The sequence below is a fragment of the Sceloporus occidentalis genome, unplaced genomic scaffold (assembly GCF_023333645.1).
Source record: "Sceloporus occidentalis isolate IW3139 unplaced genomic scaffold, rSceOcc1.0.p SCAF_210, whole genome shotgun sequence".
NCBI classification, from domain to species: domain Eukaryota; kingdom Metazoa; phylum Chordata; class Lepidosauria; order Squamata; family Phrynosomatidae; genus Sceloporus; species Sceloporus occidentalis.
The window spans coordinates 13,966-39,870 of record NW_028317190.1 but is presented as its reverse complement, the minus strand read 5'-3'; the positions used below and the strand labels follow the sequence as shown (position 1 = coordinate 39,870).

Here is a 25,905-nt window from a genome sequence, read left to right as displayed (position 1 = left end):
CAGCTTACGGTCTTCCCCTGACAACTAATATAAACACAGAAAATGGGGGGGGGGAGGTGAGTATGCTGTAAGAAGCTCACCTTGACAGTTGTGTCCATTGAAGCAGAGAGAAGCAGATGACTGTATTGTTTCACGGGATTCCACTGAACTCTGTTCACAGGACCGTTGTGTTCATTCATCAGAAACACCAGTTTGTGAGGAATGTCAGTGGAGCTGTACTTTGAATGCAAATAGGGCCTGAGATAATCAGAAACTCTGAAAACGTTCCAAGATGAAACAGGCGAAGAAATAGATGTCTGCTTTGGAATCCCAGCCCCTCCAGAATCCTCCGAACAAGACGAATGCTCTTGCTTCATTCTTTTGGGTATGTAAGGTTTAACCATTCGTTCACTGCATGGAGTGTCTGTGGGTCTCTTTTGCGCATACACGCTGGATTTGTTAAATGTTTTTTCAGATGTCCTCATATAGTTCACAGGGTTAAAAATGCTGCATGGTAAACTGTGCCCGGTGTTTTGGGATATAGGTTCATTTCTGTCTACTGTGCTTTCATATGTGCACATAAAAGATAAGCCCCCACCATCCCTAGGAGAGTCTTTCTTCCAAGGAATGGGCATATTTACGTCATCCTGTGGAATTGATGCCATAAAAGGTGCCATCGAACTTTCAGCAGAAACTTCTTTTCTCGGCATAACACAATCCTGTATGTTTTCAGGCTCATCTGAGTCATCAGAGTCATCGTAAGCTACCAAAGCACTCATTCTGGTGAACTGCAGTTCCAGGATCCGCACCCTAATGCGAGATTTAGATCTCAAGGAAACTGTTAGAAAGAGAAAATATGGAATACATTTTAATCAGCAGTATCCTTCCTCCACTTAAAATCTAAATTAGAGTAGAAGTAAAAAAAGAGCTGCAAAAATCTTCAGCTGCTGCAGAATAACTCCCAAGATTCCCAACCAGACTTTGAATAATCAGGGGCTGTAAATTATTATATGTGATGACAACTGACTATTGGCTATCTTGACCCCAAAATCATTGTATTCAGTACGACAATTTATTGAAGTTTGCAGGTGTCTCATGTGTTATCATTAAGAAGCCCCCTCAACCTTAATGTCCGGTGACATGAGGCCCTCACTCTCTAGAACTAAAACACACAATAGTTTGTTTATATGTAGCAATATGTTTAAGATTACAAGCTCTGGGTCAATGTATATATATATATATATATATATATATAAATGTTTTTAGTTTTGGTTGTGTAAAGAAATAATGTCTATCAACATATGATGGAGTCACATATAATTTATCAGTAGAGACCTCTTTGGCCTTTTTTATAACTTTATGCTTATATGCTAATCTGCGTCACTTATTTATATTTTTTTTATATTAAGAACTACTTACTAAAAATGACTTTTAGAATAATAATTTATTTTATTAATTTACACATTTCCTGCTGTACATATTATTGTGACTTTTAGGGTTGTAGCTACACTACAGCAAACATTCTGAGCCTCTAGAAAAGAGGAACATCAGGGGAGGAAGAAGGGAGAGATAGAGTTGGGCCCCAAAGAGAGACTATCCCTCCTAAACAGAGACACCTGGCTGGTGTCAAGTCTACTTATTAATTTTAAAAAAATGCCAAATTTTGTAACGGGGGTGTTTAGCTGTGAATAAAACGTCTGCCCTCACACGCAAGCCTTGGGAGTACACAAAGACACAATGGCTGACTGGTTACCTGAACTGCTCACTAAGCTGTACCTGTACAGCACTCCATCAGCCCCAGGAATACTATCAATCCTATACCGAGTCCGTCACCAGAACTCTCCGCAGGGAAACTACATACGGAGACACATGCGTTCCGCCCTGCATTCGTCCCAAGAGAACCTTCTGTAAATGTAAGAAAATAGTATATAGCCGGAGACGTTGTATTCACTGGATGCTGTCCCGAAGCGGCTCTTATAATTCCTAAATGTAATGAATTTACTGCGTCCAAGGGGGTTTCGTAGCAATGGGAACCCCAATGATGGCTCATGTTTCCGCACGGCGTCAGTCCTGGGTGCACAGCCCTCGTTACGTGTGTCAGAGACGTTGCAGCATCCAGGCACCGGCTGCTAGAACTCACGGTGAGGAATTGGTTGTTGTGTAAATATCTACCGGGCCGGGTGTTGGTTCTATAGAAAGCAGTTAGCGCGATTACTTGTGATTCTGCTGAATTCTTGTCAACAGATAAATGGATACCTGTCCATATGGGACATGATCCGTGCTCTGCCATGTGTACCCAGCTCCGTGTCCGCAGATCGGTGTGTCCAGGGAGTGGCCACGGATTGTGTTACATTATTAGCGTTCTGTGGGGAGAATTAACTATTAAATACATTATGATAATACATTTAGGCTGATTCTCATTCAAATGCACATGGTGAGGATAGTGAGATCAGAGGCGATCAGAAAACACATGTTGCTGACCAGCACATCCTGCAGTATGTGGTATATAATCGGTTACTTCAGCCCATCTAGTCTGCCCAAGAGTAGAGACTCAGACCTCAATCAGTCCTTGCTCTCGCAATACGCCTATCCCATGCATGTTTCAATTACCATCGTTTATTAACCAATACCACTTCTGCTGGGAGGCTGTTCCATTTATCTACCAGCCTGTCAGTACCAATGTTTGACCTCCGTAGGAGTCGATCTTGCAGCGCAAGTCAAGTTTCCATTAGAAATTATACATATTGCTTGCGTCGTTCCACAGAACTTGGTGAGCTGAAATGTACAGTGAATCATAATTTATCTAATTATAATAAGAATCAGCACATTATCGGGGAATCGTATTTTATCGTATTGTCGGCATACGGAACATAATGTGATTTTTTTTTTTTTGCGTGAAGTAGGCTTGTGTCATAAAAAGATTTTACCGTGAATAGGTTTTCACTCTGCGTTTTTATTACTATTTTTTTTTACATTAGATTTATTCTGTTTCGATCTTTGAAGGCTTTAGTAGTTATTATATGATAAGTGATAATATATAAATATAGTATATAAAAGGAATCACACATTTCTAGTTAGTTCTCAGGACCTTTAACAATTAAAATGATCTTCGCATAAGGAAATCGGGACCCAACAGAATAATAGATCCTCTGCTCTCTCCCTGCGGATTATAAGTCTTTGCGGCCTTCAGAGGTTTTTATCCACCAAAACTTTTATTGCGTTCTCTGGCATGTTAAGAAAACAAACCTTAGCAGATCCGTCATTTTACTTGATTATCTGAATCTCATAAAAACACAAACTTTTAAGAAGCTCTTTCAGTTTCTATGGCAACAAGACATCAATTTCATGCTGTAGCATCACATGATAATTCTGCATTCCCTGAAAAATATAAAAGAGGCAGAATTCTAAATGATGAAAGAATCATTTCTAGGAGGAAAGGATGTTTCTAATGCAATAATCTGCAAAGTAAATGACTCGGCGCCTATCAAATAAGGCATTTCTGCCGGGCAGATATACTATAAATCCATATTCTCCGGGTTAATCAGTAAGAGTTATGTGTAAAGTTCACACTTTTATTCTTCTATAGAAAGCCTATTTCTCAGCTCTTGCATCACTGCTGCTTACAGGTTTGGATCTTGAAGAGACCTTTAACCAGCGGATCGTCTTTTTGGGGACCAGAAACAAGCTTACTTTCTTGTGGCCGGCAAAATAATGGCTGCTAACGAATCTCAGCCTCTCACCGCTCTGGATTTGTATGAACGGGTGGCATCACAAGGAGACAGAGTTCGTTTATTAAAGACTGAAAAAGCAACCAAGGTAATGTACGTAAGACTTTTAAACACAATGACGTAAAAACACAACGTAACAATTAACTTAAAAGTAGTATGTAGATGTAACATTTAATTACATGACTTATTTATTTATTGTTTATTCTGCGTTTCATATACCAGAGTTCATAAAAATACTTTGCAAAACCTTTAAACATAATATGCAAAAACTAGAACTGTTTAGAAAAAAAGAAAACAATATTTCTGGAAACGCCTTTTAGTCTGATACTGGGAATAAAAACAACATCGGTGGGATTTCCCCCTTTAAAGGAGTGTTTCTGGCAATGGTCTGGGCATTCAGCAGTGCTGGGAATGATGTTTGTAACGATGCATTTAAAGCCTTGCGTTCAGCAGAGTAGGTGGAACAGCACCTTTAAGTGGGGTTCATTTTATTATGTTTAAAATTTAAAAAAATTATAATTTAATAAAGGGAGAGTTGCCACACATACTCATAATCGAGAGATAACACTGCCAGGTGTCTCCAGCAATATGAGCTGAGCTGGCCCTGTATAATGCATAATTCACTGGGTGAAGAAAAGCAAACTGATTTCACTATGCATTATGCCAGCCAAGTGAACTGCAGGAGAAACTCACCGGTTAATAGGTTAAAACCACAACTCTCCCTTTATTAAATAGACTAAATTAGCTGTAACTTTTTCCTACGTCGTTTCAAGTTAGATATTTTGCACAAACTTGTCACAGATAAGCATGAGAAATATGAGGGACGACAATCACCGTATCCTTCGTGTTTACGTGGAATATGCTTTTGTGCAGGATGAAGTTGATGCAGCCGTGAAGCAGCTGCTGTCACTGAAAGTGGACTATAAGAGTTTAACTGGACAAGATTACAAAGCTGGGTCGCCTCCGACAGACAGCGCAGCTGTCGCTAACGGTCCAGCAGCAGAGGACGATGGGGAGGATTTCGTTGATCCATGGACGGTGCAGACAGGCAGCGCTAAAGGAGTTGACTATGACAAGCTTATAGGTGAGTACGCTTTAAAAACTATTTGAATGGCCTCTTCTCTGCAGCATTTTAACCCACGAGGCGCATTATTTATGGTGTCCAGAGAAGGCTTTAAATAGCATGAGAGTCTCGGTGAGTTAAAAAGCAATACGGTCCCGCTGATTCAGCTCTGTGGTAAGCAACATAGTCACGTAAAATTAGATAGGACTCGCCAAATTGGTATTAAATTAGTACAATGCAGACCATGCAGTCATTTTTGGTTAGTGACAGATCCACTGAAAAATATTAATATACAGTAGTTAGTATAAGTCGCTGTTAGATTGTGAGCTTGTTTCTGTAATATATTGCTTTGATTGTCCTTTTTACGCATTGTACAGTGCTGCAGAATATGAAGGCGCTATATAGGTCATTAAATAATCTGGAATGTTATACTGTATAGCTTTTCTGGATCGTCTCACTGACCCTGAATATTTCCTCCTCTAGTTCGATTTGGAAGCAGCAAAATAGACAAGGAACTTATAGACAGAATTGAAAAGGTCACAGGACAGAAAGCACATCACTTTTTACAGAGGGGAATATTTTTTTCACACAGGTACGCACAATATTATTTTATAAAGGCAGTTGTGCCTCTGATTGTTTAGAGGCGATGATACAACCTACAGACTTATATTTAGGTAATTATGCCTCTGCTTTTCAGGGATATGCATCATGTGTTGGATGCTTATGAGAAGAAAAAGCCATTTTACATCTACACTGGAAGGGGCCCATCCTCTGAAGCAATGCACGTCGGCCATCTGATCCCATTTATCTTTACAAAGTAAGTGCATTCAAAGCTGCTGTGGCTTTTCCAGGATGGCCAGTATAGACTTTGCCATTGCGGACGTGTTCAACGTGAAAGGTTTGAACTGCAATTATTTTAATCTCCCATCCAAGTTCTAAAATACAACTTTCGGAATTTGTGGCATTTTTTTTCTCCTTAGGTGGCTGCAAGACGTTTTTAACGTTCCGCTGGTTGTCCAGTTGACCGATGACGAGAAGTACCTGTGGAAAGACCTGACTCTAGAGAAAGCGTACCAGTACGCCATCGAAAATGCCAAAGACATCATCGCTTGCGGTTTTGATATGAATAAAACATTTATCTTTTCAGACCTTGAATACATGGGGTAGGTTTCTTCGTACATTTCTCTGTTGGTCGCATGTCAAAAAAGCAAAGACCTGGACTGACAATCAGTGCGAATCATAGTCTTGTGCTAGTGAGCGATGGACAGAGGAAGATCAAAGTGCCCTAAAGTAGTGGTGTGATGTGTAGCGCCCCTTGGTAGCGCCATTCTGTGTTATGCTGGAGTTACAAATAAAAAGTTCATCCAACCACTGGTCAGCCATTGGGTCAGGCAGGGGTTTGTCCACCAGTTGGCAGGAGAGTTGCAGTTCCATCTAACTTCACTTTACATTATGAAGGGCCAACCCCGGCAAGCTTCTTTTCTATAAATAAAAAAAAAAAAGTCCCTGTTTTGATTGAACAATACATTTTGGAGGGCCACACGTGTATCCTGACTCCTGCTTTAGTGAAAAAACCCACAGTTTTGTGTTGCAACCTGTGCTACAAAAAGGGAATCGTAGAGAGGGGAGGCTTTATGTCTATCAGGAGCTCAGAGGCAAAGATAAAGAATTACATCTGAAGAAGGGGTGTCCGAGGTCTTAAACACTTCTGTAACTATACATCCTTCCATGAACCTAGGCCCAGTAAAAGGTATCACACGCTTCATCGGACCGTCTTGTTTAAGGGCAGTCCGTTTGCTTTCTGTGAACCAAGATAAGTTGCAGTCGTATGTTTTCTGATGAATAAAGTCCCCATATATTTACTGAAATAAGATGCATTTCTTTGATAATTCTATTTCAGGAAGAGTTCCAGTTTCTACAAAAACGTGGTGCAGGTCCAGAAGCACGTAACGTTCAACCAAGTGAAGGGAATATTCGGTTTCACAGACAGCGACTGTATAGGTATTTTCTCCTCTTACTCTGTCATGAGCTAAATATTAGTACGTGATACGGCTGAGAGTCTAATCCTAGATGAGTTTCTTAAATAAACATTTTAATAAAAATTTTGTTAGCCTAAACAAATCCCTTAACATTATTGGTTTTGACTTTTTGCAGCATCTCTTATCCTCTCTGTGCTGGAAAAGAGGCAGAGTTAGGCCCTGTTAAGCATTTTATATGTACTAATATATATATATATATATATTATATATATATATATATATATATATATATAATACTGAAAATAATAGAAATTAAGCAGTTTTTTATCATTTATTAGTTCTTGATTGAAAGTTTGTTTAAACATACCTACACACACACCTTAGCGTGATGCACAAATTGTTATTTTGTATTTATAAATTATATAATATTTGTACAGCCCTGCAGAAGCTGATGGCGCTATAGAAACCAATAAATGAGAATAGTCTGCATGTTGACAGTCCCTTTAACTTCACGTAGGTGGACTGGTATCATGTTGTTATAACTCACTGTGTTGATTTCAGGAAAAATCAGCTTTCCAGCCATCCAGGCCGCCCCGTCATTCAGCAGCTCCTTCCCAGAAATCTTCAACGGCAGAAGAGATATTCAGTGCCTCATCCCATGCGCGATCGATCAGGTACGGACATGCACTAGGTTGAAGTATGCACTCGGTTTCGGTCACATTTGGGTTGAATCCAGGAACTTGTAACTGTTTGCATATGCTCCTTAAATACCCGAGTATAACTGCAGGTAAGTACGGTAGTGCCAGACTTACAGCTGCTGGGAAAGTAAAGTAGTATTCAGAGACAGATGCCCATTTTTACTATTATACTTGCCATCTTGCACCAGGTAGATACCATTTATCTTGTAGCCTGGCTGCAGCCAATACTACCCGTGTCAGTCCCCTCACATGCGGTAAATGCGTGTTTCTTTTTTGCAGGATCCATATTTTCGGATGACGAGGGATGTTGCTCCCAGGATAAATTACCCCAAACCAGCGCTGCTTCACTCCACCTTTTTTCCAGCTTTGCAAGGAGCCCAGACAAAAATGAGTGCCAGCGATTCCAACTCCTCCATATTCCTTACAGACACTCCCAAACAGATCAAAACAAAGGTGAGTCTTAACCCCTTAGTTCCCCTATAGACGCACCGGGACGTCCAAAAAACGCCCACTAAGAAACCCCTATGGACGTCCCGGTACGTCCAGCCCTTCGTGCAGCGTCAGGGACACATCCCTGCCGCTGCATGGGAGACCAGGCTGTCGTTTGACAGCCTGGACTCCCCACTGACAGCAGAAGCCGGCTTTCTGCTGTCAGATCGCCTGTAACAGCTTCCGGCAACTGCGCGATCGGGCATTCCCTTCCGGGTTGCGTCACTGCTGACGTAACCCGGAAGGTCATCGGAGGACAGGATATCCCCTGCGGGATAGGCACAGAGACGCTACGATCACAGTGTAATCGGTGCAGGGGGATCGCGGGGAGGGGAGTGAGAAACCATCTCTCTCACTCCCCCTCCCGTCCTGTAACAGAAAAGCTGGAAAAAAAAAATGGTTAGTGATTTAAAAATAATATTAAATAAATCATTAAAATAATAATATAAATAATACAAAAAAAAATTATAATGTGAGCTGTGATGTCACTGTGACATCCCTAGGAGGACCTCTTACCATTACTGTGTAAAAAAAAAAAAAATTTTTTAAAAAATAAAAAAAAATGTAAAAAAATTAAAATAAAATAAAATTCTTAAAAAAACCTTACATCCCATTGCCCTAGCATAACATCTAGCCAGTATAATCCTCCTGCCCCCGTTCACAACCCCCAAACCCGTTAAACCATAGGCATAAAAATTATACAAAATTGTACACCTAATAGTATGCTCCCTGGTGCTGGGAAAGTCTGGAAAATCTATATAAATTAGGTATTTCTGAAATCAGGACACCTGAATTGATAAACTTGGGGGGGGATTTTCCATCACTTTACCTAATTTTGTGAGGATTCAGAGGGAAAATGTAAAAAAAAATTAGTTTATTTTTCTAATCTTCGCTAGTTTTTACTAAATTTCTCATTCTAAATTTTCAGCTAATCATCCAACTGTGGTATCAAACGAAAGCTCTATCTCTCCTTGAAAAAACAATATGTAGTTTATATGGGTACACTATTCACAGGAAAAGAGAATCATCGCTAAACCGACATACCCCAAAAATGGCAAAATTGCTCTGGGCTTTGAGGTACCAAAAAACCCTGGGATTGAAGGGGTTAAGGGAAAAATTTGTTCTGCCTCTATGTCAATGTTGAAGCCTTAGAGGTTGTGTCTGCAGCATAAGGTAACATATTGACGATATATGTTTAAAAAAAAAATAAAAAGTCAGATTCTGCAATTACAATAAATGTTAAATTTATTACATATATCATGAAATTAGGTAATGATGCCTCTTTAATGCAGAAGCGAATATTACATGAGCTATATGGAAATTGTGCAAACGACAGATTAACCCCCTTGATGACAATTGCCGGTCCGGGCACGTCACGGAAATTCATGTCGATAACGACAAATGACGTGCCAGGACCGGCACGTCATTAAACGGGTGCAGAAAGCGATCTATTTTCGCTTTCTGCACCGAAACGGCGTTGCTGTAATACCTCGAGGCATTCAGCAACGCCATTATCGGCACAAAGGGGCCATCTCTGGCCCCTCCCCGGGGCGTCAACATCCGCCATACTTTGTATGGCGGCGGACGCCCGTTTTAAAAGCGTTTAGGAGGCGATCAACAATCGCCTCCTAAACTTAAATGGTGTCGCTGGAATGCCTCGATCAGGAGGCATCCAGCGACACCAAACACTTACCTTTGGATGGGCTGTGACCGCTCCGGAGAGCGGTCACAGCCGCAGCTGCCGGTGATCTTCGCCATCTGCAAGATGGCGGCGGTCCGGGAAAATTCAATAAAGAAACAATAAAGTCTAAAAAGTTCGCTAGACGGTCTCCAGACCCTCTAGAGAACTCTGGCTCCACTTGGAGGTTGAATATAGGTACTGCATTCAACCATGCAAGTCAATGGAGCTCAGCTTTCTAATCACAGTGTGATTAGAAAAAATAAAATTAATAATAATTAGAAAAAAAATAGTAAAAAACCAGTAAAATGTAAAAATAATTTCCCACTGATGTCACTATCAGGGGAACCTTCAAGTTGAAAAAAAATGTTAAAAAAATAAAAAAAAAGGCAAAAAAAAAATATATATATATAAAAAATATATTTTTGTGAGCAAGTCCTAAAATTAGCATATTAGCTTAAAACAATTCTCGCATGGAAAGAGTTAAAATACTGGCATATTAAATGCCCATGGGGTGTCTACTTTTAAAAAATTTATGATTTGATGGGGTAAATTGAATTGGCCGGGTTCAACAATGTCCCAATTAACACGGGGGGAAGGATGGCCACACATCTAATTTCCAATTAGAAAAATGCACACGTACCAAATGTGGCCTTTTAGTTCCCCCCAAAAATGACAAACCCATGCATGTGGGGTATCACTGTACTCAGGAGATGTTGCTGAACACATATTGGGGTGTCGTGTGACAGCGGCATATACCAGGAGCTGTAAATTCATACATAAAGTAGGTGTGTGGGGTAAAATGTGTGCATGCAAAGAGTTAAAATACCCTGGGGTGTCTAGTTTTCAAAAATATATGGTTTGTTGGGCACACTGAAATGGCCCGGCTCAAAGATGTACCAAATAGGGCACGGGCAGTGGATCCCCAAATGCCAAAGTTCAACATTGAAAAATGTGCATGCCCCAAATGTGGCTCTTTTGCCCCCGAACAGCCAGGCAAAATCATTCATGTGGGGTATCACTGTGCTCATGAGATGTTGCTGAACACATATTGGGGTGTTTTGTGATAGTGACATATACGAGAACTTTTTAATTCATACCTGAAGTAAAATGTGTGTGACAAAACAAATGGAAAAAAATGACAATCACAAAGTTTGACAAAGACTGGTGGTAGATATGGTGCATGGAAAGAGTTAAAATACTAGCATTTGAAATACCCTGGGGTGTCTAGTTTTCAAAAATATATAGCTTTATTGGGCATACTGAAATGGCCCGGCTCAAAGATGTACCAAATAGGGCATGGGCAGTGGATCCCCAAATGCCAAAGTGCAACATTGAAAAATGTGCATGCCCCAAATGTGGCCCTTTTGCCCCCAAACAGCCAGGCAAAATCATTCATGTGAGGTATCGCTGTACTCAGGAGATGTTGCTAAACACATATTGGGGTGTTTTATGATAGTGACATATACCAGAACCTGTTTATTTATACCTAAAGTAAAATGTGTGTGAAAAAACAAATGCAAAAAAATTACTACCATAAAGTTTGACAAAGGCTGATGGTAGAATAAGTGCTTGGAAAGGGTTGAAATACCAGCATTTGGAATACCCTGGGCTGTCTAGTTTTCAAAAATATATGACTTGATGGGGTAAATTGCATTGGCCAGCTTCAAAGATACCCGAAATGGCACATGGGGGGAAGAATTACCAGATTTGGAAAAAATGGCTTTGAAATAGCAAAACGCTACCTGTACTTATTGCTCCATAACGTGCAGAAAAAAGCAAAAAAACATAAAAACATTGGGTATTTCTAAACTCAGGACAAATAGTAGAATCTATTTAGCAGGTTTTTTTATTACCTTTTATAGATGAGTAAAAGATTTTTCAACTAAAAGTTAGAAACAGTCATTTTTTTCTAAATTTTTCACCATATTTTATACTTTTTTTAATAGTAAATAATATGATACAATCAAAACAATGTCATCTAAAGAAAGCCCTTCTTGTCCTGAAAAAAACAATATATAATGTGTGTGGGTTCAGTAAACGGGAAAGAAGAAAATTACAGCTAAACACGAGCAGCGCAGAAATGTTAAAACAGCCATTGTCACGAAGGGTACAAAAAGTAAAATCAGCCTTTGTCACGAAGGGGTTAAAGATGTTTCCTTTGTAACCATGTTTTCTTTATTGATGTCCCCCATGCATTTGAATATAATTTCTGACAACAGGGGGCGACAATGAGGCCATTAGGATAATAAACTAATAATTAGCCAGGTGCCATGTCCGAGTTGTAGAAAATGTTGATTGTCTTTGCAATTATTATTTTGCAGGTTAATGTCTTGTGTTCCGTACTCACTGTTGAATCCAATATCCTTCCATTAAACTTGCAATTTCCCTTTTTTGTTAAAGATCAATAAGCACGCGTTTTCTGGGGGTAAAGACACAATCGAGGAGCATAGGAAGTACGGAGGCAACTGCGAGGTGGACGTCTGTTACATGTATTTGACTTACCTTCTTGAAGATGATGAGAAACTTGAACAAGTGCGACAGGTACAGTAGGAGTGACTTAACCTTCAAGGAGCTGTGCTAGGGTTAGACTGTTTATGCTAACACCATCCAGCGTGTGCAAACTGTAAAAATACAGCTTAACCCCCAAAAAGGGGAGATGCATTTACCTATTTTGCATAATAGATAAATACATCTTTATTAACATAGAAATGCACATTTTTGCGTAGTCTTATGCAAGTCCCTTTTAAGCGACCAGTAGTTTATTTATTGAAAATCCACACCGTCTGTACATCTGTACGATCACCCAACTTAACTGCTTGGGTAACAGGTGTGTTCAGGACAGGGAGGTAGCAGACAGGTTTTGTCTCACATGCCGCTGTAATGAGCTCCTCGAGGGCAAAGTAAATATTAAAATATAAAATTATTAAAATATATCTAAATACGTTACATTAATTGAATAGGAAAAATAAAGCTCTAAATTAGGTGTTTTTAACTCCAGGACTGCAAACAAGTCATGAATTCTGTGTATCTTCACCTTAAACTAGTAGTTTAATGGTTTTTTTCATTGAGATGCCTGGGCTCAAGCAGGGATATCAGGGAGTTTTTAATTTCTGCTATAAATATTCTACCCTAGGTGCCCAATACCCTTTAAATGTAAATAACATGCAATGGAATCCGTAATAGCCGGCATTGTCTTGGCCAATAACTGAATTATTTTGTGTTTTAGGATTATACAAGTGGAGCAATGCTAACCGGGGATCTTAAGAAATTATTAATAGATACATTACAGCCACTGGTTGCAGCTCATCAAGAGAGGAGGAAGCAGATCACGGACGAGATAGCGAAGCAGTTTATGACTCCAAGGAAGCTGGCGTTTGACTTTTAACATTTTAAATAATTTTGTCAGCAACAATATAATTGTTAATTTATCCTTTAAAAGAACAAGACCATGCGAGACCACTTGGGAGAACGCAGCACGCTGCAGAATGTTATACTCAATGGTTGTTCTTCACACCCAGAGGGTCCATTGTACAATAATGCAATAAAATAGATTCAAAAACCTTGATTCTGTTATATGAAGAATGCGGCGTAGCTGGAAATTTCATAAATATAGGTTTTTTGGTTTTAGTGATATTATACAGAAATTGCATGGCAGCTTTAAGGGGCACAAAGGAATTTGCATTACTTTTCCTGATTAAAGGTAACTTATTCAGAATGCCGGGGGCTTTTTCCTTCTGGGATTTCAGCCAACGCTGCATGTGACCACTAAGCATTCCAATGTACTCCTTTTGCAGGTTTAATTGTTTAAAATAAATCTTTCAGTTGTTTCAGTGTTCTAGATTATGAATTTTAAACACGTACAGACATCCCATGATAACTCCAGCATTGACATCATTAGAAAAGTTATGAAGTGCAAGAGGGGAATATAATTTCGAGGAGGAGATATGTTAGGACAATATGCCATAGCCTAAAACCAGAAGGTCAGAGGCTTAGCTGTAAGGAAGATTTATTTCTCTGATAGGGTGGTAGATAAATGGAACAGCCCTTAGCCAGAGGTGTTAATATTAGGGAATTGAAGTATGCATGGGGGAGACTAGTGTCTAGCCTGAATATAAGACAAGAACAAGGACTGGTTTACAAGTTTGGTTTTAGAACAGGAAGAAAAAAAACAAGAATAGGTCTTATATGCTTCAAATTCTGTTTCTGTGTTAACAATGCAAAACGGGCTATTGCAGATACCTAGGAGGTAGAATGGAGCCTATGGCAAGTATGTTATAATAGGAAATCATACCATATCAACCAAACAGGCATGTTATTGACATTTACAATAGCATAGAACCATCCATACAGCTCATGTATCACCCCTTCCAGTTTGGTCTAAGATTTTCAAGGACTAAATGCTAGTTTTAGAAACCCTAACCACGTTTCTAAGCAGAACACTGAGAATTTTCTCCTATAACATAATGATAACCAAAGCCAACAAGACACCTGCCCAGACACCAGCACCCAAACACCATACCCGAGCCAGGATCCAGTGTGGGGATTAAGTTGATTTAAATATACCCAGACGAATATATTAGAATATCCCAGAAATATCACAGTGGCTGTTATAAATTCAGATTTGCAGAATATGATACACACGACAATATTCTCATTGCATTTAATATTTACAAGGACGTGTTTCCTGGTTAATAAGCACCTTCAATATTATAGAAAATACACTTTGGAATTTTATTCTGCAATTATTCTAAACATTCTATTATTTGGCCCTTGGTACCATTGTTTATGTTACAAACAATATAATGTTACAGATTATTTACTCACAAACCATATATGAAAAACATTGCACCAGAATAATTTAAAAGTAATTAAATATGTATTTATTATTATCATCATTATATTCTTAAATGCAGCTACACAAAGTAAATCTGTATGACGGAAAACCTCTAAACATTCAATTTTCTCTTATTTCACATTATTGGCTTATGCATTCACTGGATACAGGTAACAACAAACATATTAATACCACAAAATGCCAATGTGCTTAAAGTTACTGAAAACGTTAAGCAATTGGCCACACCTGTATATGAAGTAAAGTTTGCACAATTAACAAACATTTGAGTTTTAAAAAAGATGCTTTACCTACCATACTGCCTATCAATCCCTGCTTCCCCCGACAGCAGGGGCACCGGCAGTGTCCATACCCACTGTCGGTTGCCGACTAAAAGGTTACAGATTATGGACACTGCTGAATAACCAGAGAGTAGGAAGCGACACACTGGATTTTGCACTTAAGGACTTTACGTCGATCTTAAGTGTGAAGAATGGAGTCCACTGACTGTTTACAGTCGATCTTAAGTGTGAAACTATGTACCAAACCACCTTCCTGGCCTTCTAAATCTTCTCCGTATGTAAACGGGCTGAATCCCATTTCAGTGGTCTATTTACATAAAGAGATGGGTAGTGATGCTATAAGGGGGATGGAGCCTATAAAGACAATGCATGGGTGGCCAGGCCAGGCGGGCCACTGACCAACAGCACCCCTTACTCACCCGACCTGCCGTCTATGCCCAGCCGCACACTGCATGAATATAGAAATATAACATAAAGGGGGGGGCAGTGCTTGCAACATTTGGTGGCTGCTGGCCTTAAAGTCCTAGGGCCGTTAAGACATCCCCAGTCCGGCCCTGGGCCAAACAGTTTATTTGTAATCCAGTATATGGCAATGATTATTGTGTTTTGTTATTCAGCATAATTGTCCTTGACTGGGAACAAAATGTTCTCGAACACCTTCCGCGCTGCTAATGTCTTATAAATAGAATTGTGCTGCTTTTCTCAGACACTAAATCCTCCTACAAAATAAGCTCCCGGCCCGCGATGTGGATATCCACACTAATAAAATCAATAAATCGCAGCTTCTTATCCCAGCCGCTCATAAGCCGAAGGATTGGAACGCTGCTCAGAGTGAAATCAATCTTTTGCAATGATATCGATGTCCTTCACGAGGGCCGGGCTTGATAACTGTAGTTATTACATATAATACAATACGGACCCTTCTGTGGATTACTCTGGTGACCAATCATCGACAATCGCTTATTTATACATAACTCAATGTTATCGGGAAGGACTAAATGGTCCCAATATGTACGGCTTCGATGAGAGAGAAGAGAGGGAGGGGAGGTTTAAATACATGATCTTAAACTAGAGGGTCAGAGGTTTAGGTGTAACAGAAAGAAGTTTTACTTTATTGAGAAGGTGGTAAATAGGTGCAACAGAATCCCAGTAGAAGTGGAAGAGGTAAATACAGTGAGGCTATTTAAATTGGGATAGGCATAAGGTGATACTGAGTAAAAGACAGGACAAAAGACTTATTATGGTTTGAGTCCTTACAGCAGGAAAACGGGCAGACTAGACGGGCCGAGTGATCTGCTATCAAATTCTATGTTGCGATCAGAATCATGCTTCTAAATCTCACCTTATGATTTAATACAGTGCTCTAGGGCTGAAACCACCTGTTGACTAAATCCATAATGAAAATAGTTGTCAATGATTTCTATTATTGATGAGTTGGTCATTCAATTAGTTGGTCTAAATTTTAACTTACTTCAGGCATGTGCTACTTCGGAACCGAGTGGAGAAGACGTCCCAGACCATAGGCCGCTGTAAGGTATGTACTTATTCCCTGCCTCTCACCTGGCGGTCTGACCAGTTCCCAGTCTCTCTCTTCCTCTCATTAACTCCCCTATTCCCCTCATTAACTCCCTCTCACCCTTCAGTGTGCAAATTAAATAAACTCCCTCTCTCCCATCCGCGATCCAATACCCACTCTCTCATCCCATCATTAACCCCCTCCCAATCGCTCAGCCTACAAATTAAATAAACTCCCACCCCCGGTCTGATCGGGTCTGATACGAACTGTCTGTCATCCCATCATTAACCCCCTCCCAATAGCTCAGTCTGCAAATTAAATAAACTCCATCCCACCCTTCGGTCTGATCCAGTCCCCAGTCCCCATCATTAACTTCCCCAGTCCCCTCATTACATTATTTTAAATAAAACGAACAAATTGCCTTTTTTATCTGATTAATTCAAAAAATTAACGGCCAACTAATTGATTATGAAAATAATCGTTACTTGCACCCCCACAGTGCTCTAGCCCATATGTGTGTATGGTTAAAGGCAGAAATTGGTCTACATTTCAACCATCACCCACAAAAGTGAATAGCCAAAGTAACACTGGGGGTCTGCGCCCTGTTTCACCAACGCCATGACAGCTGCTTGGGGTAGTCAGCAGATAACAATCCTTTTTATGTAAAATAGCATATCTGTGTCTTTTCCTTTAAAACGGAGGGCAAAAAAACAGCTGATATGGAACTACAGCTCCCATGATGCTCGATCGCCCAAAAGGGCTAGCACCCGCCACCAAAGGGTTAAACAGTTTTGTTATTTTTTCTTCAGTTTCATGAGGTAAATGGTTTGATTTGTCTCAGGATGGCTTCATAAGTCAAGAAAACCACCATGTTCACCGGAAAGGCTCTCAGGCAGTTCAGCGACAGGCCTTTAAAGAGGACCGCGAGTCCCTCCTGTCTGACACTTTCCGTGATACAATGGATGACCCCTCTGTACTTTTGCTGCGTTACTCCATCCACCTGCAGCCTCGATTTGATGACGTCCATTGGCGTGGCAATGCTCCACGCCACCACTCCGGCACATCCCCCCGAAAGCAGAACACCCCATAATTCTGCAAGGGAAGACAGAAGACGTATAAAGTGCAACGTTATTCACCAATATGGATACCTGTATTATATATTGTTTTTTACGTCATATATTGAGTTTTACGTCACTGGGAGGGTGGAAGATAAATAGAACAGTGGTAGAGGCTAAATGAGGTCAAGACCAAGGACCGATTAAAGTTTGAGTCTGTACAGTACAAAAAATGGCCGACTAGATGGGCCCAATGGGTCTTATCTGTTGTCAAACTATGTTTCTCGATATTTAAAAATGAATAAAAATTCAGTGTGTTACATTCACTCATCCGGTTAATATATTTTCCAAGTTCTCTTTTTTCTTATGCAATGTGACTTATAGATTAAGAGCAAAACCACCTCATGGCCACAGGAGGTAATTGTGATAAGGTTTAAATGATTAACCTCTTGTGGCACATAAAGAGTTAAACAAGAGCCACGGAAGGTAAAGGTTGTATTTTTCCATTGCCTACCGCTTAGTAATGCAAGCAAAAGTTTCTCCGGGACGAACATTAGCACGCTAATTAATCACATACCTGAGTAACTTTGTTCAACAGAAACAAACCATTCTCGAAAAACAGCGTACGTCAGGAAGTACGTAGAGAACGAATGGCAGTCTCTGAACATTAAAGCCGAGCTGCCTTTGTACAGTCCGAGAAATCCTTCCTCCCGTATGATGGTGATGAGGCAATGGATGGGTCCTGTATATTTAGGTCCCGCCACCAAAGCACATGTGTTGGAATGGCGTGGAAAAGCTTGGGTTTGCAGTCGTACTTTGGCCATGTCAGCAGGGGACGACACTAAAACCTGAAACGAGAGGTCATTTTTCATACCCGGGAACGCTCAGCGTTTGACCCCAAGTTTCAGGGTGAAGGGGCAGATTTCAGGGTCACACAGTCTAGAGCTGACTCTATGCTACATAAGGCTCACCATTTGTCCTTTTTCTACCAGTATGTTATGTTCCATATACCTGCTTAAATGCAGGTGATTTGACAAGTCAAGGTTTCTTGGGGCCGGTATTAGAGCCATTTGGTTAACACATTTGGTGAATAACTACATAGAATCCTCATGACGGGCTATCAAAGAGTTAATATTTAGAGAGTCTCGGGGTCCACTCATTGAGAAGTTCCCAGGCATGGTCATGTCACATTCCCAAACTGCATATATCCTGGAATCTACACACATGTGATTTTCTGTCTTCACATCCATGGCCGTAGGGATTCTCCTTATATCACTAATGATTCTATGTCTTTAAGCGGAGAAAAAATATTTCTATACCATGTGGACATAGAATGAAATCACGTGATTGATGTGACCTGTGCGTGCGGCATCCCTCAGGCCACTAAAATGTAATTGTGCCCTTTAGATGGATGGAGATCAAGGTTACCAAACAGAAGACCCGGACATGGATCACAAAATGAGTGGTCTGTAGCTACAGGGGTCGCAGTGGTCGCAGCTGCGACAGGGTCCGTGCCTCTAGGGGGGCTGGTGGGACCTCTGAGACCCCTTGTTCCTGTCTCCTCATGTTGGTTCAAAATTGTTTGGGAGTGCACTGGCCGAGGTCAGAAGGGCCTTTTCTACACAGGGAGAATGGAGCGTATCGTGGGTCACAATACATCACATGATCGCACGGTGAAACCGAGGATGCTCGCACCCGGCAAGAAGCTGCTGGAGAGGTGAGAGGTAAGCGGGGGCAGGGGGTATGTATATGTTTTGTATATATGTATGTATGTGAGCATGGGTGTGTAATTGAGTGTGTTTAAGCATGAATGTGTAATTGTGTGTGTGTGAATGTATGTGTAAGTGGGGCCAAATGGAGATTGTGTTAGTGAGTATGAGTATGTGTGTAATTTGTGGAAGTATGTTGACATATGTGTGCCAGAGTATATGGTGCAAGGGCCAAAGAAGGCACAGACAAGTTCTTTGGGGGCAATGACGGCACAGAGAGCTGTTGAAGTTGGGGGGCCCTGAGGCAATTTTCGCACCAGGGTTTCTAGTTACACCCCTAAACAACATATAAATATTTTTATTTTCTAGCACTATATCTGTGAAATCGGATTTAGAATAGAAGATCTATATGCAAATCCAAGAAACATTTTTAGTATGTGTTGAAGATGGTACGAGGCAAGTGCCCCTATGTTTTTCTTTCAGCACTGGCACAATGACACAGACCAGGAATTCCCTTATAGAATGTTTGCGATTACATCTTTAAATACCTGAACTCCTCCTGCCACATAACCAGAAAGGAAAATGTCCAGCTTCGATGGCTTCACGTTTGATGTTCCATATTTCAGCTTGCATAAATTGTAGAGGCAGTTTCTATAAACACCGAACACTATGGATGAGCTGATGGATACTGTTGACATTGGCATCGTCATCCCCTTGAAGAATCCAGATGTCTTATAGAACAAAGCACTGAGGGTTAGTGAAAACCAAGTCAAATAATACCTGTGAGCATAGAGAGCTTGCCAGAACTTACTTTTTCCATTTTGTAGGTCGAGCAGATACAGTGCCAGACCCCACTGTAGTTCCTTTGCGTCTGAATTCGTACCTATGGAGAAATAAGAAAACTAGGGTAACCATACAGAATTTCTTCAGGTGCCCCCATCACTTCCCACACCTTTCATCATCGCTGATGGAGAGGGAGAACGTGCACCAAATAGTGGTCTGCTCACTTTAGGTAAATGAATAACGTGAAATTAATGATATTAGAACTGTTTACTTAAGTTACATAAGATTCATAAAGATATGTAATCTAGCATGAGTAACTTACATGTGACAAATAGAAATCACAATCACCACAACTTGCATACAAAATAAACTAAAGGTATCGAAGAACCAAAATACAAATTTACACAAACAAGTGCTCTCAGTATTATTCTATATTTATTGGGATTGTACACAAACTTTAAATTGAAATATTAAAGTAATTTACGTGGTAATTCATCGCCCAGAGAAGAAAAAAAAGTATAGTGCAATAATGTGAGCGATGAGTGTTCATAGAGAGTTTTCTCTTTTAGATTTATACCACTGTGTTCCACAACTGCCCTTAATGTCTGTGAGAATATATGAACCAATACAACAACAAAGTTATTCAAGTAATATATTATATCGGGTATGCACACACATATGCACAAAACAAATCTTTAGATGATGTCAAGAGTCAAAAAATTGTGGTGGAGCAGGACTTCTAACATTATATAAAGATCCAGACACAGACACTGGTACATCATGACTCCTACCATTATGTAGTGATCCAGACACAGGCAGTGGTACAGCATGACTCCTAACATTATATAGTGATCCAGACACAGGCAGTGGTACAGCATGACTCCTAACATTATATAGTGATCCAGACACTGACGGTGGTAGAGCATAACTCCCTACCTATGATTCTCAGAAAGTATCACAAAATACTTTTGGCTGGCTAGGCATCATGTAGTTCACAGGTAGCATCTGCCTCCGTCTGGTGCAAACTACTATTGCCATGAGCCCGTTACCCAATATAAATGTAAAAAGGGGAACATTGCTTAAGCAAGGACAGTGACAAAATAAGGAGCAAGAGCTGCTAACAAAAAACAGGCAAATATGGGGTAAAACTTTAATAATAACAATAATACAGTTAAAACATAGAAGCCTTTAAATTAGAAAAAGCAAGAAACTGATATATATTTTTTCTAAATAATGGGAAATGCAGTGAATAAATAATGGAGAGATCAATATTTTACCTGTGCACTACAGATCCCATGATGCTCTGTGAGACAAAAGTATGTGGCTGAGCATCATGAGAAGTGTGGTCCAAAGGCTATGGACCATAACAGATGCAAGTAACATTTATTTATTGACCCTATTTTTATATATATAAAAATAGTAAAATAAAAACAAAAAAATAAAAACAACCATATGGCATATGTATATGGCTTCTTATCCCAACGCTCCTCTATGATTGTCTAAGCATGCAGTTTAGACTAAGCAGAGATCTGTCTCCTGCATATTGACATATCGTGGATATAGTGCAGCTCCCGGCTGCTTTAGGTTCGGCTCACTGATGCGTCTGAGGCCCTTCCTACAACTTTAATTACTAAAAGGACCAAATAAATTGCGCATATGAACAGCCAGGAGAAATCAATGAAACAATAGTATGTATTTACCTTTACCGTGTCCAGGGGATATCCGACCATGACCCCACAGGCACCTGTAATGTGTACATAGGAGAATAATATAAACAGAGCCGGCATTACTGTTGCAGAATAATCATTGTTAATCAGAGGTCGAGATTAGTGAGATAAGTATACAATGCCTTTAAATTGCATAACATTTTGAAAATAAGAGCTCTCATTCACTTCAATGGGAGTGCTACTGAGCATGTGCAGAAAGCATACTCACGTATACTTCCTGGTTCCAGTAGAGGCAGTAGGGGGGAGGGGTTAAAGGAGAAAGACATCTAATTTTCTAACTCCAATAACTAAACATTGCACGCACCGATTTGCATTCAGTAAAATGATTTGGAATCCATGCTAAATGGTCTGTTTGTTGGAACTCTGTAAATATTACTCTGTCACTCCTGACTCTCACAGTTGAGTATATTCGCTGAAGGAAATAACACAATAATCGCTGATATCCATAGTGTCTCTTTAATATATGTACACAAAAAGAAAGGTTGGAATGCAGCACTCAGCAGTAAAATGGTGCACGAGCCAGGGTACCACCAAGTCCCTCAATAAATCCAAAATAAAGAAGCAAAGGCTCAGCACTCAAATGATAAGGTGAGTTTATTTCACACAGGCAACGTTTCGACGCACAGGTCTTTCTCAAGCCTTAGACATATACATAGATCATGTCTTTGCATTATTCTTTATTGTGCACTGTAATATGCATAATAACCTTGGAGCAAGACTCTTACTTTCTAAACCAGTCATCCTGTTTGAATGATGTTAAGCATGCGCAGTCAGTTTAGTAAAAGCTGCTTTTCTGGTGTGGATTTTCACCCATCATTACTGACACAATGTGCTAGAGATTTGTGTTGACATTTTGGATAGGTCTGCTGGCTTTGAAACAGCGACACCAAAGGACAACGACCAGAGAAACAGAACATCCTAGAATATCCAATACTTTCTATGAACTGGGATAATCAAGACTTCTTACACAAAGATTTCGTGGAAAATCATAGGTCTTCTTCTTGCCCTTGTATTTTCTACCTCTCCACCGCTTCATATTTCACGGAAAACAAAGATAGCCCAGAAAAGTTAAAACCCTGCGTCACATTATAAGTGTTTCACGCCTTTCTCTATACCCAAGATTGTTGTAAAATATAATACATGAGAAGTCTGGCTGAGGACTCTAGAAGTTCAGCTCAAACAGGAGACCACCAGGATGGTTAATTTGAGATAGCCTCAGCAATTGTATTAATTCAGTTTCTCAGTATTCTGTAGAAAATCATATCTCCGGTAGAAAAAAAAAATTATAATAATACAGTATATATAATCGCAGATATGTAACTGTACCTCCTAGAGCCCCGGCTATGAAATCCGCCATCTGCTTGTGGATTCGGTGTCGTCCGTCACCCCGTCCTGCTGGATCTGTCACACTTTCCTTCTAAAGCTCCCAGTGCTTCACAAACCGTCCTCGCAGCAGAGATTGTAATAATAGCTTTAAGGTCAGCCAATCCGCTGGCAATCATTATCTTTCCTGGCTTTATATATATATCCACAAAGTTCCTCCTGGAATTAAACAAATGAGAGAATCAAAAGCAAATAAACAATACTTGGGCTTAAGAGGTCAAAACTAGCAGTGCCGAGTACCCCTCTGACACGTCAGGTGACAAACGGTGTCACTGTTACAAAGGTAACGGCGTCCCACACACCGTGTGCTACAATACAACTTCAATTATGTTGAACAACCAGTCCAGCCACTGGTAGTGAGAATCTTTTAAACGTAAACTTTTCAATGTTTATGTCCAATGTTTTTTCTGCTGCTTTATATCACCTTTCATTTTATAGGTTTTATTTATTTTAATATGCTTTGCATTTCCTTTACATTATTAATGAGGGCATGTTTTAACGGAGAAGAGAATTTTACTGAAGAATTCCGGTATGAAAATGCTATTGTTGAACAATGCTTATTTCAAACACGTTTTGGGGATATACGTTAGGGAAGAGCCTGGCACCTTCTAGTCTGGGAGGCAATTAACAAATACACACCACACTATAACACACATACTCATTCTAACACCAAACTCTTTCACACATGTCTAACACAAAGACCTTTACTCACACACATAATGTTACATGATACGCACCTCCGCCAATGTGCCGGCCCAGTTCAGGCTGGCCATCCCTTCCCTGGTATATATTTGTTTCATAGTAAAGTGTTATGGAATTTGATGGTGCTATATAAATCAATAAATAATAATAGGTAGACGAGGGTGAACAAGTTCTTTCATATTTTAGCCTCATCAATCTACGTGGTCCCCAGTAGAAGACCAAAAAATATCTGCATTTACATACATTGTTCTTTGGTCGCATACAATACATTACCATAACTTTATTTCGGTTCATTTTGCTCACGGCCCCTAAAGAGAACCTAGAATCACTTTGGATCCCTCTGCAGGTTGGATCCTGCTACGGTCAATACAGAATGGATCGACTACTGGCTGTTAAATTAGATGATGCGAGTAGAAAGCCGGTTCTAGAGCACTCTGGTAGATGACATACGGATAAATCTGCATTGCTCTTGGATGAACCTTACCGAGATTTAGCTACTTAACTTGGAAGCAATCTCAGTATTTAGCAAAAAGACTTCCGATGCCAGGTCATTTTGTGGGACATTATATATCAAAAGTTATATTTATTAATGCAGAAAATTGTTCCCAAGCTTGCATTAAAAATTGCCACGTAATTATTTATTTTTAAAGCATAAACTGGTTGAACCCATAGATTTATCTTTGTCCTAGTTGGACTTTAGTGGACACAACTGGAAGGTTAACGAGTTCCTGTTGGAGAGAACACGAGGACCCCATTTGGATCCAAGTGGACTTTATACTGTCCTGGGTTGGGAACAGTGCTATGTAGTCACTATATGAAAACTTTTTAGAAAAATGTTTTTGATAAATTACGTAAAATATGTAGGTAATTTCCTGGATTTATTTATTTATTCATTTATTTATGTATTTAGTATTCTGACCTCAGGCAGAAGCCTTGATTGCTTCGCAAAGCAAACTTAGTGCTATTGATTGTACTGTAGAGTGTGCGTTTCGGATTGTGGTATTAGAGTGTATGTATGTTATTGTATGGTATCAGCATGAGTGTGTGGGCCAGTGCATGGTGTTAGAGTGTCAGGGGTGAGTCTAGAGTTAGTGGAACCTGAGAAAGGGGAAGAAAAGGAAAGAAAGAGGATGAGAGGGAGAGATTGTGTGTATATGTGTAAGTGTAGGTGCTAGAGTATGTATCTGAGTGTTAGTTTATGGTGTTAGAGTGAGTATGGGGTGTTGGTGTATGGTGTGAGGGTGTGTGTAAAAGTATATGTATATTAGTGTATGGTATTAGCGTGTGTGAGAGTGTATGCTGCTAGCATGTTTGTGTTATGTTAAGCAGTATGTGTGTTAGTGGAGCCTGAGAACCTGGCAAAGAGAATGGAGAGAGAGAGAGAGAGAGAGAGAAAAGAGAGAGAGAGAGAGAGAGAGAGAAAAGAGAGAGAGAGAGAGAGAGAGAGAGAAAAGAGAGAGAGAGAGAGAGAGAGAGAGAAGGAGAGAGGTTGTGTGTATGTATAGGATATATAGGATGTATAGGTGTTAAAGGGGATAGAAATCGTGGAAAAGGTGCTTTGATTCACGGTGTTGTTGCCAACCGTGTGCCCAGCAAAAGTCAAGTTGCCCTGAGCCCGCACTCCGCTAGGGTTCAGATCCACACAGAACAGGATCTTGTGTAATAAAGTGATTATGTAACGAGGGGACATTTGTTTATTTCCTTTTAGAATGTTTCCAAACGGCAGCTGAGTGTCTGCTTAAACACATAAATACGAGTCATGAGGCTCATCTCATGCTAGGAATATCGCTGACAGTTTTGCCCGTGTTTATTTTTGCCTGCAGCGGCTCAGCCTTTGTTTAGCGTAAAGGTGTGGAACATCAGAAACATTTACATTGTGTGCCAACCTAAGGCCCTTCCTTAGAACAGAATATCATCAGAATGATTCTGATAACACACAGGCTTATTGGCCTCACAAGCTGATTGATTAGCGATCTGGTGAAATAGGAAAAATATAGATCTATAGAACAGTTGTGAGAAAAAGTTCAAAGGGAAACGCCAACCAATTCTAGTTCTGTTATCTTAGTCCAATCTTCCAGACAAACACACTGACTTCTAGACAATAGACTGTCTCTGTATGACCACCCGACTCATGGAGATCAATGGAAGAAAGGACTTCATTAGCATTGCCTAAAAGCATCAGCACAGTTTGTTTGAACATAGAAACACAGATTTTGATGACAGATATGAGCTATTTGGACCAAAGAATGATTAACATCTGAGCCAGTGGCGGATACAGGA

At 40.0% G+C, this 25,905-nt stretch overlaps 3 protein-coding genes across 3 annotated transcripts in view; 1 reads left to right on the top strand and 2 right to left on the bottom strand.

The window, feature by feature from the left end:
* The window catches only part of LOC149277540 (WD repeat-containing protein 25-like), a 72,986-nt gene extending 72,228 nt beyond the window's left edge, over positions 1-758 (bottom strand). Inside the window, exon 1 of the mRNA XM_089502744.1 lies at positions 81-758. Within this exon, the coding sequence (XP_089358870.1) occupies positions 81-758 (678 nt within the window). The remainder of the gene's footprint in view (positions 1-80) is intronic.
* Positions 759-3,690: 2,932 nt separating this feature from the next.
* LOC149277539 (tryptophan--tRNA ligase, cytoplasmic-like) lies at positions 3,691-13,002 on the top strand. The gene is made up of 10 exons (XM_089502743.1): positions 3,691-3,795; positions 4,581-4,791; positions 5,254-5,362; positions 5,468-5,587; positions 5,751-5,933; positions 6,671-6,771; positions 7,311-7,423; positions 7,727-7,900; positions 12,018-12,158; positions 12,844-13,002. The coding sequence occupies exons 1-10, from the start codon at positions 3,691-3,693 to the stop codon at positions 13,000-13,002; spliced, it is 1,416 nt and encodes a 471-aa protein (XP_089358869.1).
* Positions 13,003-17,077: 4,075 nt separating this feature from the next.
* Positions 17,078-22,885, bottom strand: LOC149277538 (solute carrier family 25 member 47-like). Its single transcript, XM_089502742.1, has 6 exons — positions 22,867-22,885; positions 21,514-21,557; positions 19,842-19,913; positions 19,579-19,761; positions 17,899-18,169; positions 17,078-17,358 (listed from the first exon to the last, which is right to left on the bottom strand). The coding sequence occupies exons 2-6, from the start codon at positions 21,541-21,543 to the stop codon at positions 17,078-17,080; spliced, it is 837 nt and encodes a 278-aa protein (XP_089358868.1). The 5' UTR covers positions 21,544-21,557; positions 22,867-22,885.
* Between the last annotated feature and the right edge of the window lie 3,020 nt (positions 22,886-25,905).